This window comes from Primulina eburnea, chromosome 15 (genome assembly GCF_022965805.1).
Source record: "Primulina eburnea isolate SZY01 chromosome 15, ASM2296580v1, whole genome shotgun sequence".
Lineage (NCBI taxonomy): Eukaryota > Viridiplantae > Streptophyta > Magnoliopsida > Lamiales > Gesneriaceae > Primulina > Primulina eburnea.
In genome coordinates, this window is record NC_133115.1 from 26,098,863 (window position 1) to 26,119,216 (window position 20,354).

Here is a 20,354-nt window from a genome sequence, read left to right on the forward strand (position 1 = left end):
GGAGCATGATATGATGATTGCTCATAGGCCCAAAGCTCACAAAAAATGGTATGTGTGTTAGACCCCATACACTTGTCATTTCAACACATCATCAAGAGAAATTTCCCATAAATATAGCAGTAAGAATGCAAAATCAGTTGCACACAGAGAATACATCAGTTTTTTTTTCATAGACTCGCATCAGAGGCATTCAAGATTCAAATGAGAGAGATAACGAATAAACACTAGATGCTTTATGGATCAAACAAATTCATTTTGCCGGACTCTCTCCTCTCTTTCTTCTTTATTTTTTTTCTAGTATAAACATGAAAAAAAATTTGAAAAAAATAGAACTTGAAACGAGAAATAAGGCTATATACCCCCTCCCACACCTATATGTGACAATGTCCTCAATGACACAAAATTTAGATGCGCAACATAAACAGTAAAAGCAAGTAAGAGAAGTTAGAGAACTCCCCTGAAAATTGTTGGGCATCATAGAGCAAAACTTTCTATTGTCGTGGCGGTGTTGAAGAAGCCTGCAAGAGAAGATGTGAAAGGGGTGAGAACAAATAGAATAAATAAAAGAAACGTAAATTTTTTTTTTTAAATAATAATAATACTTTTATTTGCCCTTGAGACAACATCAGAAGATGTTTTCTTATAAGGCGTGATCACGCGCTGTTAAGAGACATCTTTAGCATATATGGCCAAAAATTTTCAAAATCAGAAGATGTTTTCTCACAAGGCGTGATCACGCCTTGCTAGAAAATATCTACTGTGTGTAAGACAATTTTTTTTTTCAGAAAATGTTTTCGGACAAGGCGTGATCACGCCTTGTCCCAAGACATCTACTGTGTTTAGGGTAAAAAAAAAATTTTTTTTTTTTTTTTTGGTGCAGAAGTGATATTCTTGTAAGGCGTGATCACGCCTTGTTAGAAGACATCTTCTGCACAAAGGTAACAAAAATTGTACTATTTGAAAAAAATAAAAATAAAAGAAATTAAAAATAATAAGAACAAAAAATTTGGGTTGTCTCCCAAAAACGCTTGATTTTTAGTCGTCGGCTTGACCCTCAAAAACTCTCATTCAAAGAGCGGCTGACGCCCAAAGTACGTGTCATATGACACCATATATGGGTCTTGGTTCCATGTGCCCTCAAGTTTGGCTAGATGTATGCAATGTAAGCTCGTCTCCTCAACAAAACGTGACTTTAAATAATAGGCATGAGATGAGTGTATCATCGTTGGCCCTTGAAGAACAAAATCTGTTGAAATATGCAATGGAAAAAGACAAGGATCTCCTAGATGTATGTATGATAATGATATCGACGAGCTCAAATCGATAATCTCAGGAGCTTGTTCATCTCTCAACTTCATTGGTGTCTCATCTTCATGTGAGATTTCTTCCAAAACTTCTTCAGACTGAGGTTCAACAGTTTCCTCATTCAATGGCACGCGCTTGTTCACCATATCATTTAATCGACTTATGATTATTTCAAGAATATATCCCTCATCTTCTTGATGCTCGAAGGGTTGGTCTGTAAAATCAGATTGGCTAATTTCTGGAGTGTATTGGTGGCTCCAACTCTGCAGTGAAGGATCCCAATATTGATGGTAGTCAAAGTCGGCCATATCATTTAGCAAATATATCACACTTTCTTCACATCGACTAAGTAGTGGACTACCAGTTGTTAGTGCTCCATTAAATACCCATCTTCGTGTAACTGTATCCAAACCTTTAAGAAAAAGTCGAATAAGAACATAGTTAGAAAAAGCATGATTCTTGAATGTTGTTACCAAATTATTGAATCTCTCCCATGCTACATAGAATGGCTCTCCGTTTTGTTGGGCAAAAGTTGTGAATATTTGTCGATGAAACATCTCGAAGTATTTCACAACAAAAAATTCTCAAATTCTTCTTCTCTCGATGAATCACCTGTAAGAGAAGAACAAAGCATAAAACAATAAAACAAAACAAAACTCGAAAAAAACTAACCTTGCACCGTTCCCCGGCAACGGCGCCAAAATTTGGTGTGCTGTCGTTGACCACCAAATTAATTCCTACCCTTTTAAATAAAAACGAGTGTAATGGTGAGTAGGGTCGAATCCACAGGGAACGGGAGATGATTTCTTTCGAGCAAGATGCAAATAAAGGGGGGATTTGTTTAATAAAAACTAATAAAATACTATAACTAATTTAACATGCAAGAAGAAATAATTAATTAAGATGAAAACTAATGAAATGTAAATTAATATTGTCAAGCTCGATTCAAGGGATTTCTACTATTCAATTGTATCACTGTTCATCGGCTAACATATATTTATTCATGCAATTACAAGCAATTAACTTTAGAATTATAGGGATAGCCGCTAAAATTCTTGTGTTTTCCTAAAATAATTGACCAAACCCATCATCCAGTCAAAACTTATCAATAATTAACTGGGCACGATAGCGTTCCATATTAATTAAAAATAGCATTTTCGTTTTGTGAAAACAGTTAATCCTAAAATCTAACAACCGAGATAGCTGCAATTTGAAGATTTAGTTCCGTCGATTTATTTAGATTAAATATATTATGATAGCACAATACATCTAATCTATGCTACTCATGTTCCAATCGTTCATGACAATTACGGATCACTGAATTCATGGATAGCAGTAGAAAATTATATATCGAATTAAATTGTCAGATTAACCGAGATACAACTTTCATAGAATTAAATATAAATCAACAAATACTTGAACAAAACACGAATATTAAATTAAAGTGCAAATAGCCTCACAGTGATAAATCGAAATAGTAAAAATATCCCTTGAACCAAAAATAAAAGTTAGCCTAAAGTTGTGGAGAGAAGTTGAGAGAAAATCCTTCTGCCTTTCTTTTGCTCTTCACGTTGGATTGATGGAGAATTGTGAATTGAATGGTCTCCTGTAAAAAATAATCTGCCGCCTCCTTATGTGTAGATGGTGTAGGTCATCAAAAAAATAAAAGATTAATGGGCCCAAAAGTCTAAAAGCCCAATATTCAAAAATAAAACCTAATCATAAGCAGTAGAAGAGTAGTCACAAGGTGTGATCACGCCTTATGCAAAAACATCTTCTGAATTTTTCTGCTCCACGTCTTCCACTAAGATCATATCGGCAACTTTAATTATGATATAAAATCACCCTTTTTAGCCCAAATTTATCGCAAGAACAGAAAACTTCACCCTACATTAAAATCACACAAAAATGTGTCAATTAAGCACGTTGAAAGTGGTAACAATGAGAGATATGACAACAAAAATTCAAACTATTACGAGCCTATCAAAGCTCCGGCCATTTCTGTAAACAAGATGAATTTGAAATAAGATCTGGAAGAGAAGTGAGCAAGAGAAATCAGTAGCTAGTAGACAATAGTCTGGAAGTGTAAAGGTGAAAAGAAATGAAAGAGGCGGTTAATATTCAAAAATGTACAGCAGTGAAACATAAGGACACATGTCAATATGTTTGCGGTTGGGTATTTGAAAAGTTTAAACAGAGGGTGTTAGAAAAACTAATGATTTCAAAGTTTGAAAAGTAATTAAAAGCGCGGGTTGTCCAATTGGTTACTGAAAATAATATCCAAAAGAAGGTTTGTCGTTTTATGATTATATCTACTGGAAGTTACAAAGTACTGAGATATTTCCAGAACTTTTATGAAAACCAGTAGACACATTTTTTATCGAAAAGACAAACATCATTTCTGCTTCTGACAAAGCATGAAAATAACAGTCTGAAAACGATACTGTTCCCCCTTAATTAATGAAACTAATAAATGCGAAGATACGAAATCTGAAAGAATGGCAGATGATTCTTGGTATTCGTGTAGACATATAGCCGTCTCTTCAGCTTCTCAAGATTCTATATAAGTGACTGCAAGTTCACAAACTAACTCATTTATACTTTTATCAAATCAAATGGGTAGAATAAGTAATCTTAGAGTCTTCTCCAGAGTCTGAATCAGCAGAAGAGATCCAGAGGCAATTTCCAGCTTCTCGTAATAAGATGTTTGAAGACATCTTTTTTCAAGATATGAAGACTCGGAAGAAAATCCCCAGTTTATAATATGAACAATCAATTATATTGTTCAAAATTATTCGGACTAAGTTGTGGAATCACCTCTTCCACAACCACAATCATTCGAAGAGATGGGATCCCAGCAGTCCTTAGTTAGATTTCTGTTGAAGTACTTTGCAATTAAGGACTTCAATATGCTGATATCAACAAATGTAGTAGATAAACGTTATGTAATGTTTCTGGTTTTATGAATGAAAGATCTCATTTTGTCATGTCTTTGTTTATCTACTGCTTTTATTGATTGCATTAATAAATAATGGATAAAAAAACTCAGTCTGTGTAAATCAAAGAACGGTTCGGTTGACTTGAGACTCTTCAACTTCTTCAACATTAAATGTAACATGTCTATAAATAAGGTAACAAATGTTAAGGAAACAACAATTCGATATGTCGGACTCAAGTAATTCGGATGCCTGTAGCAGTACTCATGTTTTGGTAACACTAGAGACACTTCCTCATCTGGAAGCCTTGAAGAAAACCATTGAAGAGTATGTCTGGATAAAGGTCATGTCTTTATGGTTCAAGGTGCAAGATCTTCAGAATGTGCAACAAAATGATTTGACTCCTACTATTGCACAAAGATCAACAGCAAGGAAGTACAAACGGGAGTTTGAAGTTGATCATGTTTCCGAGCTTGCAATTGATAGAGTTCTGCTTCATGTGATGCTCTGGAAGGAATGACATCAGCTAGAAAAGATTTCCAGTGCAGAGTCCTTTAGTAGGATTAGGAGTCATGAGTTGAATAACTGGATTTCTGAGTGTCAGGACTCTGTAGGAAATGAATTAGATCGTGTAACACGGTTTCAATTACATTCTAAATAAAATAAAAATAGTTGTCACAAGTTTTCTCTTTACTCTTCTGCAAATAAATCAATGTTAGTCGAATAACATATAACTGATAATATTTACCGAAATAATCAAGTTAAATTAATTAAACCGAGTATATTACGAAAATAAGAAAACTTATTCTCAGACAGAGGTTTTGTAAAGATGTCTGCTGCTTGTAAATCAGTAGAAACGTATTCAAGACGAATGTTCTTCTTCTGCACATATTCTCTAATAAAATGATGTCTAATGTCGACGTGATTTGTTCTGGAATGAAGTACTTGATTTTGCGTAATTGCAATGACACTGGTATTGTCACAGAAGATAGGTGATTCAGAATCATGAACACCATAGTCTTTAATCTGTTGTTGTATCCACAATATTTGAGAACAGCAGCTTCCAACAACGAGGTATTCTGCTTCTGCAGTAGACGTAGCTATAGAAGTCTGCTTTTTACTAAACCAGGAGATCGGCATATCACCAAGGAATTGACAAAAATCACTTGTGCTTTTCCTGTCTAGTTTGCAACCTGGATAATCAGCATCTGAATATCCAATAAGATTAAAAGATGAATAATTGGGATACCATAAGCCGAAATTTTGAGATTGAAATCTTGCATAAATGCAAACAGCAAACATAATATCAGGTCTACTGGCAGTAAGATATAACAGAGAACCAATAAGACCACGATACTGACTTACCTCTACTGGAAATCCACTATCATCCTTATCAAGTTTAGTAGATAAGCTCAATGGAGTGGAAGCAGCAGAGCATGCTTCCATGCCAAACTTTTTCAGTAGCTCCTTGGTATACTTAGCAATAATAGCAGTAGTAGCAACAAGAGCTCTGGTTGGTAGATTTGTTGAGGGTTCTTCTCCGCTTCTTACTTCCAATTCGAACTCATTTGCCTTCAAGTCAGCGAACAAGTCATGTAGCTCCAAAGTGTTTAGATCTTTAGAGACTCTCATGGCCATTGTTTTAATGTCTCATTCCCTGGGTAAAGCTCTCATCACCTTGAGTGCTATTTCTCTATTCCATGCTCTTTCCCAAGGCTGCTAGTTCATTAACCAGGCTGCTGAACCGTTCATCAAACTCATTTAGAGTTTCTTCGGCTTTCATTTTCAGATTTTCAAACTTCTGCATTGCTACAGACAGTTTATTTTCTTTAGTCTGCTCATTTCCTCCACATATTTGAATGAGCTTTTCCCAAATTTCTTTCACGGTAGAACACATCTTGATTTTGCTGAATGTGTTCTTATCAAGAGTTTTATAAAGAATGTCCTTCGCGACGTTGTCGAGATTGGCTTTATTTTTATCTTCTCCAGTCCATTCACTTCTTGGTTTGTCAACCATTTGCAGCGCACCATCAGTAACAGCAACATCTGTATTAGGCTTTAAAATCTTTAATGGAAAATATGTGATGACATACCACATGTCATCGTCTTGGGCTGCAAGATGAGCTTGCATCCGAATCTTCCAATCATTAAAGTCATCTTTTGAGAACACAGGAACCTTGCTAAAATGTGCCATAACTGTTGTAAATATTTCAGAACAAGAGAAATCTGGTCTGATACCACTTGTTGGGGATCGATGTAGAGTTTAGAAGAGGGGTGGGTGAATAAACTCTTTCTCTTGACGATATTTTTTGCAAAGGGTGCTAGAATCCTGTTAGAGATTGTAGCTGTTCTTGTTCAAACATAAGTCCAGCAGATCACAATAATAAGTACGGAAACGATTTGATGGAGTAAGTGAAAACAGTAATAACAGTAGGCAGTAGAACAGTAGTTGTTTCTGGAAGTTCGAAGATAAAATCTTCTACGTCTCCCCTTCTTCTGTTTTCAGAAGGTATCACTAAAAGATTTTGGATTTTACAGTACAGACCCACTTCAGCAGGACTTATCATTTGCCTACTGAAACTCTTAGTATCTCAACACAATAAATAGACAATACAACAAAGTTCTGGAAAAAACTCTTTTCCAGTTTACAAACTCTTCTCAAATAAGTAATAACGCGACAATGATTGTAGAGAGAGTAAGAAATAGTCAGCACAAAATTATCTCAAAGGATCAGATAACTTAAGTGAAGCGTGTGCTGCTTTTCTGTATGTTGAGCCTTAAAGATGATAAGAAAATCTGAGTGCTCAAATCAACGTCCGTATGTTAGAAAATAAGCTCGTAGTTTTTGGTAACTTGTAAACGTCGTTGATCTCGTGTATTTATAGAAGTCTTGAATCCAACGTCTATAAATAAAAACTGCTTCTTTGACTTCTGATAAGATCAGCTTTATTGCTTAAAAGAGTTCCTGCAAAAAGGCTTTAAAACAATCAGTCTTGTTTTATACCAAAATAGGTAAGACGCATTAAATGACTTTGTTTAGCATTAATGAAGTATTTAATACTCGTAAAGTAACGGTAACATTTAATATATCAATGATGGGTTCGTTTCTAGCAGAGAGTCATGTTCTGCTTCTGTTTTTCTAAACCGCTAAGTACTCGAAGAGTACTGCTTAGTTAAGGCGACAAAAGAACTTCTGTTTTTATACAGTCTTCTGGTTTTACTTAACGACATCTACTAGTTTTGACTATCATCACCGCAATTAAATTAAGTTTATCACATATAGCTAGCGATCCACGTAAGCGACTCCTTACATTCCTGATGACATTTCATGCATTAAGCTAAGCACACGAGACCACGCTCGGACCCATACACGTGTGCCTTTGGATGTAACCCTTAAAAAAAAGGAAAAACTTTATGTCCTACCCACGCTCGGAGGCACGATCACGTGCCTCTGTGCATGGGTGACCCTAAAAAATGGACTGTTCAACCCACGCTAGTAAGCACACATTATCCACTCGCGCAAGCTCTACCAATCTAAAAAAAAGAATAATAATTTCCTTTTTCTCGTCTTAGGAATTAATCGTGACTCCAAGAACACAATTCTAGTCTTTACTCCATTGAGCAATGTCAAAAACTATTGAAAAAATTGAAGGAAATTTTCGCGTGGCTTGGGGAAGGGGGAGGCGGTTGGCATGAGAGAAGAAGAGTGAGGTTTTCTTTTCCCATCTTTGAACTCTTTTTTAAAACAAGTAAGCACGTATTAGACTAAAATAAACTAAATTGAAATTTCTTACACTTAAAAAAAGTAAAATACTACTTACTTTTTTATAAAAACACATCTATAATTTATAAAAATATCTCACTATAAAATTATAAACTTTGCTCATTGACTAATCTCGATTCCCTTCGTCTCTGGAACTATACTTAGTACTTAAAAAAATAAAAATATTTTTTTACATGGTATACATAATATTTCATAATTTGAACATTTAAAACTAGGGTTGTCAAAATGCGACACGACCCGTCAACCCGACACGATCCAATACGAAAAAAATCAGGTTCGGGTTGGGGTTTTTCGGGTTCGGGTTGGGTGGATTCGGGTTAGTGCCATGTTAGGCGGGTTTCGGGTGGGTCGCGGGTTGACCCGCGATTTTTTTTTTTGAAAATATTACCTATATTTTTATATATTTTATGTTTGAACAAAATTTATTGTATATTTATATGATAAATTTTCATCATTTAATATTTATTTTGCATATTTTTATTTTTTTAACCATTTCATTTTTTTTTTTTGAAAATATTACCTATATTTTTATATATTGTATGTTTGAACAAAATTTATTGTATATTTATATGATAAATTTTCATCATTTAATATTTATTTTGCATATTTTTTATTTTTGTAACAATTTTTTATTTGATTTAGTAAATATACTTTTAATTTTCTACGATTAAACATTTAAATTTAAATCGAAAATTTTGTTAGTATGTGTTTAAATTAAAATATTATTAATATTTTAAATTTTTTTTTGAATTTTTTACATTAAAATTTTAAAAAAATTAATAAAATTCGGGTTAGGCGGGTTAGACGGGTTGAGTTGGGTTATACGGGTTCGTGTTCGGGTTGGGGGTTTTCGGGTTGCTTCGGGTTCGGGTTGGGTTCGAATTGAAAAAAATAAAAAAAATTCGCGGGTTGACCCGAAACCCGACCCAACCCAACCCACCTGATTGACACCCCTATTTAAAACACATAGATTTGTGTAATAAATGTAAGACCGAGTGCTTTGTCGCTTTACCAAAAGCTATAGTTGGTGATAATGGTGCAACTCAAATCTTTTAAACCGTACAACAATTCAAGCACCACGGTTCAATCGCTCTACTAAGCAGGGACAAATATTGCACCCAACAATATCTCTCCCAATAATTGCACTCCTTGCAATCAATAGGAATCGAACCCATGACCTTGGCTCTGATACCAATTGTAGGACCAAGCGCTTCTCGCTTTACCAAAAGCTATAGGTAGTAGTAATGGTGCAACTCAAATCTTTTAAACCGCATAACAGTTCAAGCATCAAAGTTCAATCGCTCTACTAAGCAGGGACAATTATTGCACCCAACAATAAATAATTTAAAATCTCTCGTGAGTGAATTTGTGGACATTGGATATTAAAATAAAAACATTAATTTTTTTTTTGTGAACGGAAAAATGTGTCTAAAAAATTAGAGAATCTATTAAAATTAAGACTATATTGATTTTTTATTTAAAAATATAACAAAATAATTATGGCATTTATAATATTTTTGGATGAGAAGAAATACGATTATTTGATTTGGATAAGATTCGATAACATTAAGAAAATTTAGTGTGAGAGAATCTATAATATAATTTAAAAAATTATGAATTGATATTTGATATTAACTTAAATTAAAGAAAAAGATACGAGAATACACACATTTGATGTTCTTCATGTAATTGGTAATTTTATCCGAGGCCGAGTTCCCAGCCCAATGGAGCAAAAAGAATAGAAGTCTCAAAGTTACAGAATGGCCATTCATTTCAGGTTATTTACCAAAATACCAAATTATATATATGTATTTGTGCGTCTCACCATTTCCATCTGGTTCCTTGATTTTTCTCCAAGCAATAGAAGCAGCAGGAGGATTCTTCTTTTCTTTATTCCTAAAAATTCCTAATTTTAGAGAAAATTAGGGGAAAAAAATGGCGAGACCTGATCAGGAAGCAATCGACACTTATATGAGCATCACCGGCGTTTTGGAGGCCACGGCAATTCAGAAACTCGAGGCACGTTTCTAGTGAGAATCATGTTATTGTTGTCATGCTCATGTTGTGATTTTTTTCTGCTGTTGTTAGTCGATTGTTGTTTGAATCATTTGTTCTTTATCGGATTTGTGAAAAATAGTTTTTGATTTATGATGCGAAGTTTTAATTTATTTTGTGGCACTGCGCAGTGTGTTGGCTGTTAGCAGCTAGGGTTCGTGCTTTATGGAATTGAAAGAAATTATGGTTTTTATGTGTGGTTTAACTTCGGGTTTTCCTGTTCTTTTAAGATCCTAGTTACACGATATGCTTGGGATTGCAGTTTAGTGGATGGTTCTCACTTGTGTCTCCTATTAACCAATTCAGATTTGTGTAAGCTCGAACTTTTAGTAATCTATGTTTCTCATATTGTTTAAAAAACTATTTTGATCATTATTACATTATTGGATTGTCATCATAGTACTGATGGGTATGAATTTTTTTTGATTGAGTTGTAAGTTGTAGCTTATTGTGCTTGTTTTTTGAATTTTATAGCACCTGTGGCGGTGTGAAAATGCGTGCGTCAATAAGTGAATTACTTACACACTTTTGCCACTATGATTGGCATCATAGCACAGGATCAGTTATGATTTGTTTCTCAAGGAATCAATTGTCGAATTGCTACTTTCGCATTTACCGACCGGTAACAATGTGCATTTAGGGGTGTGACAATCTGTATTTTGGGGTGTGTGTGCTCTAATTTTATGATTCATAGTTTTGCCTTTTGCCATTGGTAAGGGATGAAACGAGAATAAGGCCAAAATCCTGTTCCACTCTGTTCCTCTATCTTAAAGTTTTTTTGTTTTTTTTTTCTATTTTCTTAAATGTTCACGTGAAATGTGAGAAAAAGCTGAAAATGGGATTTGAAGGCAAATACCCTGCAATAACGCACATGCACTTTTATGGATGTCTAAGTTGAGCTGCCATTCTTTTTTTTAAATACCTTACCCTTTGCACGTATGTGGAGATCTAGATTGAGTTGTTCTTGCTATTAATCATTTTAATACCCATCTCTTCATTAATTTTTTGTTACATAGTAATATGCTGTAGTGTCAGTGCTACTTCACTTGTGTCAGAAATCATTTTATATTTAGAATATTTTTTGCGGGGAAGTGAAAAAAAAATTGTGTGCATGCTTGCAAGTGTATCTGTTCATCTTTACAGGAAAAGCCAACAAGACATGCACCTTGGCCTGAGGTGAAGCAAGGCACTGTCTTTACGCTTATCATGTCAAGTCGCAACACTGTTATCTAAATATTGAAATGTTAATGCTCAACCCTCCTCTCTTTGAGTACACAGTCTCCCGATATTGCAGCTTGAGCCTTGGCTCCAAAGCATGTGTAACGTATTCTCATAATGGCTATTTTTTTATCGCGTGATGCCTATGAGACATTTCTTGTGAACCCATAGAAAAGGAGATTGTAGTCAAATGTTTACCACGGCCCACCACAATTTTTTTCTTTTTTAAATGGAAATGGAAATTATTGTAAATCGTCTCAGATTCTTTGTGATTACATGTTGTTTAACTCTTTGTCGAAGCATCCACAATCTTAATGCTAGTTACAATTGCTATCTTTCAGGACGCTGTAAGTTGACAATAGATCTCTGGTGTTTTAGTTTGATTATCAAGAAGTAATTTTCATTTGCTTGTAGTGCGATAATCATGATTATCAGAAAGGAATGATTTTTCTTTATGTGTATCTTATAATTTGTCATGGGTAAACATCAAACCATTTTGCTGATGGCCTCTCGTGGAATGTGTTCATGAACTTTTAATATTTTGTATTACCTGAGGTATTGATTGAATAGTTTTGTCATTTGTTGAGCAGGAGCATCGTGGAAACCTTAATGAAGCTGTTAATGCACATTTCACTGAAGGGGATAGAAACATGTTAGTATTTTGACATGTCTTCTCAAATCTCTCCCTCGGTTATTTTGCATATTTTTGGTTTTATGCTTCACATTTTGTAAGTCATCTGTGCTTCTGTACACTCAGAACTCAAGAGGTATCATTTACTGCTACATCGGAGGATGTTATGGACATAGATGATCCAACACCTGTTGAAGTCCGCAGACCATCTTCGTTGCTATTCCCTTCAGCAAGAGATTTGAATCCTTTCTCTCTCCTGGATCCTAACTATTCCAGAAATATTTTTGATAGTGATATTGGCATCGTGTCTCGGTCACCTTTTGTCTCACATCCAATAAACGTGAGAGAGATTCCAATTGAGGTGAAGGACGGAGATGGGGCATCGAGGGATCCTCACAATGATCCTATCATAGAAGAAGTCACTGATACTGAACATGATTTGGGTAAAGAGATACACGGGACCATTATAATAGACGATGAAGATGATGAGAAGGACGTGAATACACCATCTATTGGTGCTTCTAGGTATGGGAAACACATTAGTTCTGTGAATGCTGGACCAAGTGCTCCTACTGTCATGGATGTACCCGACTATAACAATGATATAGAAGAGGAAATGATACGAGCTGCGATTGAAGCTTCAAAGCAGGATGCTAAGCTATCAAATCAACAACACGGCGAGCATCTCGTATGTAATATTTGACACTTTATGTGCTTTTATCCTTTAACTTTGTGATTGTTTATTTTTCTGTATATCTTTTTTTTCATATTGGTACAGGATCTCATGGAATCTAACCCTCGACCTGGGCAATCACGCCAAGAAGATACTGAGCTTGAACATGCAGTTTCTGTGTCATTGCTGGTATGCTCTCTTTTTGTTTTTGGGTGTCTAAACGCACAATTTGAAATGATGGCAATTTACTCCAATTAAAATTATGTGAAAATGTAGAGTGCAGAGCAAGAAAAGGCACTAAGGGAACTAGATGGGAATGCTGGAGCTTCAGAAGTAAGAGCTGAGAAACATTCTGGCATGGAGGAACCTGGAGGGGCAACATCCTCAAATGGAAGGTATGTTTTTCTGCCTTACGTCCTTGATTGACTTTTTTTCATAGGTTTGTTGTGTTGAAGGTAGATTGACCCTTCAACTAGTGAAAACACATGTGCAAAAAAATAAACTATATGTTGCATTCTCGTGAGAAGTAGGATACAATGTGCCAGGGGCATGAAATATAATATTATAGACTGCTGACTGCTGTTATATGTGAACTCTATGATTTAAAAACTTTGGCCTACAGTGTTGTGGCTTAAGATATTAACTGAGAGAAAGAGGTGAGGTATTAAGTTGTGATTAATATCTAAGAGAAAATCAACTGTTAATGAAAATCAATGAAGCGCATGAGAAGTGGGTAGAAGTTACACTAGATATTATTGATAGTAATATCAGATGGACTACTTTTCATTTGAGCATTTTCTTTTTATCGTCAATTGAAATTCAAAACTGCTTGTAGGACGAGTCGTAATCTATTTTATCTGTTTTTGTATCATGTACTTGATCTGTAACAGTACACTTAATCTTCTCATTAACAACGTAGAACTATGTGTCCCTGCTGTTAAAATATACCCAATGCAAATTTTATGGGCAGAAGTTACATCAACATTTAATCTGTAGGAAACCCCAGTTGGAAGTTGGAGGCTCATCAATCCAAGTGGATGCTGAAGATGTAGAAAATCCACCGCTGGTTAGGCGAAGGAGGAGACGTGTATCTTCTGTTCCTGTTGAGACAAACAAAGATATTGAGAAAGCTGCGGCTAGCCCACCCTCAAGTCCTCGGGAGCACAATATTGTTAATCGTTCTCAGCGCAATGGAGATGACTTCGCTGTTGATGCGGTAAGTTCTATTTGTAGTTTTAACGCACCTACCGCTCAGTCATCCAGAAAATGATTGTTTTATATGTTTGATATTTTGGAAGTGGGGTGGTATCTCATCTGAAGAACATGATGAAGCGGTTATGCTTGAAGCTGCAATGTTTGGTGGCATTCCTGAAGGAACTGGATATCATTTCCCTTATGCTCCTCAGATCAGCCAGAATGGTTTTGATAGAGCCATGGGGCCTTACTCGATGAATGTACCTCGTCCTCCATCGCCTTCGCTTACTGCTCAGAGATTGTTACGAGAACAACAGGTTTGCATCATTAGCTTGTACTGATTTCTAGGTTCAAAGCTTTTACTTTATTATAATTTTGGATGTTTTTATTGCAGGATGATGAATATTTTGCTTCATTACAAGCTGACAGGGAGAAAGAATTGAAGGCCAAGGAAGAAGCTGAAGCTGCTGTTGCCGAAGAGAAACGCAAGGAGGACAATTTGCGCAGTCAGCTGCTAGAGGAACAGGTATCTTGTCATGAAGATTGTGGACTATGATGACAGTTGAAGCACTTGTCTGAACACCTATGCTGTTACTTCTTTTTTTGGAGTTGTCTTCATTATATAGATTCATATAGGATATAAATATGATATATTATTTCCTTAAAAATTGTCCATGGCTCGGGTGGATATATTCGTGTGGTCATCCTTGGTGGTGTGTCAATTTGATTGTGGATGAACGAAAATTCAAGAAACTTAATCTGAGATACAATTATGCTCTATTGGCTTAGTAAGTTTGAATTATTATTTGTGGATGAAATTAGTAAGTTTGAATTTGGTTTTAGGAATTTGAGAAACCATATACCTTGTTGCAAAGGGTGATCATTCTATTGCTGTGGTTGTGAACTGACCTTTTGTTTGTTGTTTAAAAAAATCGAGTGCGATTTCCAAGGATCTTTGAAGACATATGTGTTGCATGCTTTTAGAAGAATCAAGTTACGGATTAAGGGTATCTAAATAGTTTATGTTTCCATTGACTAGGAAATTGAGAGACAATTAGCAGCAAAAGAAGCTTCCCTTCCTCAAGAACCAGCACCAGATGATGAAAATGCTGTCACACTGCTTGTGCGAATGCCTGATGGAAGCAGAAGAGGTCGGCGATTTCTCAAGTCGGACAAGCTACAGGTACATATTTGATGGACTGGGAATCATGTACGCTCTCCTGGGGGAGTACCCATTTTGAATATGAACATTCTTGAATTCTAAAGTCAAGACATCCTAATTATAATTTTAATGGTATGTAGAATACTTGTGTATGTTTCCTAGGATGTCCATGTGTAGAATATTGTGTATGTTTCCTAGGATGGGGATTATATTCAACGTGGCTTAATTTTAACCGTGATGAGCTGACTCGGATTTTCTCAACTCCTTTCCAGTATCTTTTTGACTTCATTGATGTTGGCAGAGGGGTCAAACGTGGCAGTTACAGATTGGTAATACCTCCATCTATTCGTTTTGTTTACCCTGATTTGTTTACTTTGAGTTAAATCAGGCTATTGTTGTTAACGTAAAAAATACACACGCTATAACATTCAAATATGGCAAGATCATAACCCTGTCCTATCTTATCAAGTTTATGAGTCTCTCTCTGGATTTGGATTGTGAACTTCATCTGTCATCATGCAAATCTCTTATTATGCTGTCACAGATTTTTTGTTTACTATTATAAATGAGTATTACTAACGTAGTGCTCGCAATTTTTAAAAAAAGTTATTGACTTTTCCTTTACAATGTTTTGCAAATTTATGTAGGAAAGTCCATAATCTTTTTTTAAAACATTTGCACACACTACCCAAGACATCCAACAAGATATTATTAAAGTAAAAGTCCATAATAACTTTTTTTAAGCATTTACAAACACTACCTGACTCATCCAACTAGAGACCCCTCAAATACCTGGTCATATGTCAAATGCACATTGCCAAAAATAACATTCAACCGAAAGATGAAGGATATAAAAAAGATGAATTTGTTAGTTCACCTTCAGATTATGACCCATATAAATATCCACATTCTTCTACTGTGTTGTATATGTATACCCTCGTGTCTGTATATATACACTAGGTGTTGTCTTGATTACACAATATGATATAAGGTGCAGGTTCTGATCATTGGGTATTATTTTGTTTCAGGTGAGACCGTATCCTCGACGTGCTTTTAGTGATGCGGAATGTACCTTAACTCTCAATGAGTTGGGTTTGACTAGTAAACAAGAAGCTTTGTACCTGGAGTTGATATAACACACTTGTTTCATACAGTTTCTAAGAGTTTTCATCATAGACCTTCACAGGTTTGTTGCTTTTGGTAAATTATGATGTCGTTACAATTGTCTATTAACTTTATATGCATTAATACCTTTGGTACTCCAAAGTCGATCGACATACTGAATTGTGCTCGACATTTTCTAGTTGGTCTTGAATGCATACTTCTCTATGCTTGGTCCGGTTAAGCATAAGGTTGGTTGTTGATTTGGGTTCAACCATTGGATTTTCCCAAGTAATTAACATCTATAGAAGTCCAAAAGTCATGTAAGACGCCGGGCTAACTAGTCTGAGTCTCTTCCATTTAAAATCTTCGCGAACTGAATTGCAGAGGACTAGTTTCGGGTTTGTGTCTCATAGATTAATGGCTTATGATCTATACTCGATGGTAGGATATTGCTACAAGAAAACATGGCAATTAGCTGTGGCAAAAATCATTGCAAAATAATGATTGCATCCGTTCAAACAACGGAAAACAAAGACGTAAAGCAAAAAACCATCTCTAATGTCAGCGACGTTTTAATGCTCGAATACTGTTGCAAAAGATAGATGGTATATGAGCATGAAGATGTGGGTGAAATTTGTTTAACCGGTCACTAATTTTAGCGATTATTTAATACTTTGCTATTGCAGTTATTATTATTTTATAAATCCAAAAATTCACATATAATCATAACGTTTATCACCTTAAAAACAATCAGTCACCTGACATTGGTGGCGATGGTTTTTCATTAACTTGTCGCTGTTGTCTGCCGACGTGTTTTCTTTTACCTTTTTGTTTTTGTCGCTAATAGGGTTGCAATCGTTGATTTGCAATGATTTTAGAGCTGTCGCCAATCGCTGTATTTTCTTGTAGTTTCAAGTAATGCAAAACTCAAAAGAGTGTTAATTTTTAAGATCGCTAGGTAAAATATTTGGCTGTATTTAAATCGTGTTTGACGGATAAACACTGCTATCGTACTAACAGGACGAGTTTAAAATATAGTACGAGTTGTGTATAAATAGTGGCGTTTAAGTACACCGAAAGTTACTTAACACCGTTTATGGTGAGATTTGGGGTTTTTAGAAGAATATCAAACAACTAGAAGTTATTCAAGGGAGAGTTCAGTATATTCTTCAAACTCAATAATTTGAGATAACATTCGATCTATCTTCCGCATTTAGTAATCATGTTAATTAAATCGTGTACATTATATTTTAAATTCTTATAATTGGTATTAGAGCGAGTTTTATATATGTCTTCATAAGATTAAACAATTTTCTTTAAAAAATAAATTTTTGTTATTTTTTGTGCCATTTTCGAAATTCAAGCAAAACTGGACAAAATACCTCAACTTTGAAATCAACCAAATCTATCGTCGTATGGAACCCAACATTAGTGATTAAGGGTGTCAAAATCTGACACGACTCCATCAATCCGACACGGTTCAACCAAATCTGCCCAAAAAATGCTTTGAAATAAACTTTGAAGTCAACATCACTTTTGCCATTTCTTGAAGTGTTCTATTCTTACGTTCGGCTATCCTATTTTGTTGTGGTGTCTTTGGAGCAGAAAATTCATGTGAAATACCTTTTTTGTCACAAAAAGATGAGAATGAAGCGTTTTCGAATTCCTTACCATGGTCAGTCCTTATCCTTCTCACCTTCAAAATATGGAAGTTTGTAATCCTTGTGATCAATTTTTAAACACATCGAAAGTGTCTGACTTTTCCCTAATAAAATTTATCCAAGAAAATTGTGAAAAGTCATCTACACACACAAATGAATATTTCTTACCTCCGAAACTTTCAACTTCCATAGGACCCATAAGATCTATATGTAGTAACTCCAGACGGCGTGTTGTCCCAGATGATGGCAATACTGGGTGTGACGCGCGAGTCTGCTTACCTTTTTGACAATCTCCGCACACAAATGATATACCAAATGAAACATTAGGCATACCTCGTACTGCATCGTACTTACTCAAGTTCTTTAAGGTTTCGAAGCTTGCATGTCAGAGTTTTTGATGCCAAAGGTCAAGTTCGGTGATTTGCACATGCTTGCATGAAAGATCTTCACCTATTTGGTAGAAATTATCCGAAGACCTTGTACCTGTCATAATGCACATATTAGTTTCATCAAAAACTTCACAAGTATGTCTATTAAACTTAACAAGAAAATTATCATCACACAATTGGCTTATGCTTATCAAATTCAAATTTAATCCTTCAACATGAAGCACATTGTGGAGTTTTGGTAGTCCTTCCACATTCAAAGTTCCTTTTCCAACAATTTTTTCTTTAGCTCCCCCTCCATAGGTCACACTACCACAATTTTGTTCAACATAATCGATGAGATGTTCTCTTGAACCTGTCATGTGGCATGAGCTTCCACTATCAAAGTACCAATGATCTGAAGTATTAGTTTTCAATGAAATATAGATAACATTACAGTGAGTTTTTACCTTTGGTACCCAAATTTGTCTTACTGTAGGTCGATGGTGGGAGGTGTTGCGGGAAATGTTGGACAAAATTCGGGGCAACATCCGACTCGACTTTTGATTCCTGCGATCATCCTTGAGTTTAAAACAGTAGGGCCTGATATGACCAGGCGTAAAGCAGTAATGACATACATACCTGCGTTTTCGTTTCTTAGAAATTGGTGCATCAGGTTGTCTTTTTGATGAAGAGCTTTTGATTGGTGAATTGGATTGTGGTTGTGGAGATGTATCAGCTTTTCCCTTAACAAAAACAGTAGACTTGAAAGATTCACCTATTTTAAACACACTGTCTTTGAAACCTAAACCTTTCTTGTCATCCCTTCCCATCAAGAGTATGGATTCAAGCTTGGATGTGCTTGAGTTAAACCTGGAAAAGGTTTCAGTTGTCTTTTGAAGTTCTTCTTTGGTCTTACCAAGTTCCAGATCCTTTTTGCTCAAAATTACTGCAAGTTTGGCAACTACGGCTTTTAATTCAACGTTCTCTTTCATGAGACTTGAGTTCAACTTGTTTCTTTTGGTCCAATTTTCAAACAGCTCTTCATAAAGCTTTTGCACACTCTCCAGAGTGCGTTCTTCACAATCAGCTTCTGATTCATCATCTCCGCTCAAATTTCCAGAAGTTGTGGATTTCAAACATACTGAATTTTTGCAGATGTTGCGGCCAGGTGTGGCAACACCTAGGGAAACACCTAAAAGGTTCACCTGCAGCCAGCGATTTTCTGTAAATAGTGCATTCAAGGAGGTTTGATTTTCTTCATAAGTGGATTTCTCCTCAGCATCAGATTCTTCATCGCTTAGAGACACATTGTAGCCTTTGTCTTTTCGCAATCGGTTAGCACATTCATTTGCATAGTGTCCAAAGCCCTTGCACTCTCTACAATGTACCGATTCATACCTTTTTGAATTGTATTGTCCCTTGCCTTCATTCCTTGGTTGAAATTGTTGCTTGTCAGGGAACCTTTGTGACTTTTCAGGTGTAGGAAGACTAGAGAATTTAGATGGTTGTGCATACTTCTTCTTATACCGATTCTTTTCAAGTAATCACCAAAGTTTTTTGTGATAAATGAGATATAATCTTCGCAGAGATCAGAATCATTGACTTCTTGAGATATTTGAAGGAGTTCATTGTAGGAGTCATTTGAAGCTTGGAGTGCAATTGTCTTCCCTTTATCCTTCTTCTGCATGTCCAGGTTCATTTCGAAAGTACGTAATGAACTGATAAGATCTTCCAATGCCATCTTAGAAGTGTCTTTAGCCTCATCTATTGTGCAAATTTTTATATTGAATCTTTCTGGCAAAGACCGGAGGACTTTGCTAACTAGACGCTCATTGGAAATAGATTCTCCAACACTGAATGCCTCATTAGAAATTTCTCGTAGACGGCGATCGTACTCGAGTATGTTCTCAGATTCTTCCATCCTCATCATCTCGAATTTGGAAGTAAGCATCCTTAATCTGGTTCGTCGCACACTCTCAGATCCTTCACAGTGGCTTTGGAGGATATCCCATGCACTTTTAGCCGAAGTACAGTTTGTGATCAAACTGAACATGTTCATGTCAACCGATGTGAATATATCATTTAATGCCTTTGAGTTTTGGTTAGAATTTTGCACTTCATCAGCAGTCCAGTCAGTTTCAGGTTTTAGCCGTTTGTCACCTTCTTTATCTATCATGACTGGTGGAGTCCATCCATTGATTGACACGCTTCCATGTCCGTTCATCTAGAGATTTTATGTAGTACCTTATTTTGACCTTCCATA

At 35.7% G+C, this 20,354-nt stretch overlaps 2 protein-coding genes across 3 annotated transcripts; one reads left to right on the forward strand and one right to left on the reverse strand.

The window, feature by feature from the left end:
• The first annotated feature begins 9,844 nt into the window (after positions 1 to 9,844).
• LOC140813922 (plant UBX domain-containing protein 8-like) lies at positions 9,845 to 16,235 on the forward strand. Of its 2 annotated transcripts, none has more exons than XM_073172733.1 (11): positions 9,845 to 10,044; positions 11,889 to 11,950; positions 12,056 to 12,617; positions 12,708 to 12,791; positions 12,879 to 12,997; positions 13,599 to 13,818; positions 13,901 to 14,113; positions 14,191 to 14,322; positions 14,836 to 14,979; positions 15,231 to 15,287; positions 15,987 to 16,235. In XM_073172733.1, the coding sequence occupies exons 1-11, from the start codon at positions 9,961 to 9,963 to the stop codon at positions 16,092 to 16,094; spliced, it is 1,785 nt and encodes a 594-aa protein (XP_073028834.1). In that variant the 5' UTR covers positions 9,845 to 9,960; the 3' UTR covers positions 16,095 to 16,235. The 2 variants fall into 2 exon arrangements, with proteins under 2 accessions (XP_073028834.1, XP_073028835.1); XM_073172734.1 differs by having other exon boundaries at positions 9,919 to 10,055.
• A 1,873-nt stretch (positions 16,236 to 18,108) lies between these two features.
• LOC140815587 (uncharacterized) lies at positions 18,109 to 20,315 on the reverse strand. Its single transcript, XM_073174664.1, has 3 exons — positions 19,695 to 20,315; positions 18,731 to 19,623; positions 18,109 to 18,487 (listed from the first exon to the last, which is right to left on the reverse strand). Exons 1-3 carry the CDS (start codon positions 20,313 to 20,315, stop codon positions 18,109 to 18,111), a joined length of 1,893 nt encoding a protein of 630 aa, XP_073030765.1.
• Positions 20,316 to 20,354: the final 39 nt, after the last annotated feature.

Excerpts from the sequence above, each read along its gene's own strand:
- LOC140813922 (XM_073172733.1), top strand. The coding sequence starts at position 9,961 with ATGGCGAGACCTGATCAGGAAGCAATCGACACTTATATGAGCATCACC. Across the intron at positions 14,114-14,190 it reads GATTGTTACGAGAACAACAG|GATGATGAATATTTTGCTTC; the intron begins GTTTGCATCATT and ends TTTTTATTGCAG. Across the intron at positions 15,288-15,986 it reads AACGTGGCAGTTACAGATTG|GTGAGACCGTATCCTCGACG; the intron begins GTAATACCTCCA and ends ATTTTGTTTCAG.
- LOC140815587 (XM_073174664.1), bottom strand. The coding sequence starts at position 20,315 with ATGAACGGACATGGAAGCGTGTCAATCAATGGATGGACTCCACCAGTC. Across the intron at positions 19,624-19,694 it reads TCCTTCAAATATCTCAAGAA|AATCGGTATAAGAAGAAGTA; the intron begins GTCAATGATTCT and ends TTACTTGAAAAG. Across the intron at positions 18,488-18,730 it reads TCTAAGAAACGAAAACGCAG|TGGAAGCTCATGCCACATGA; the intron begins GTATGTATGTCA and ends GTACTTTGATAG.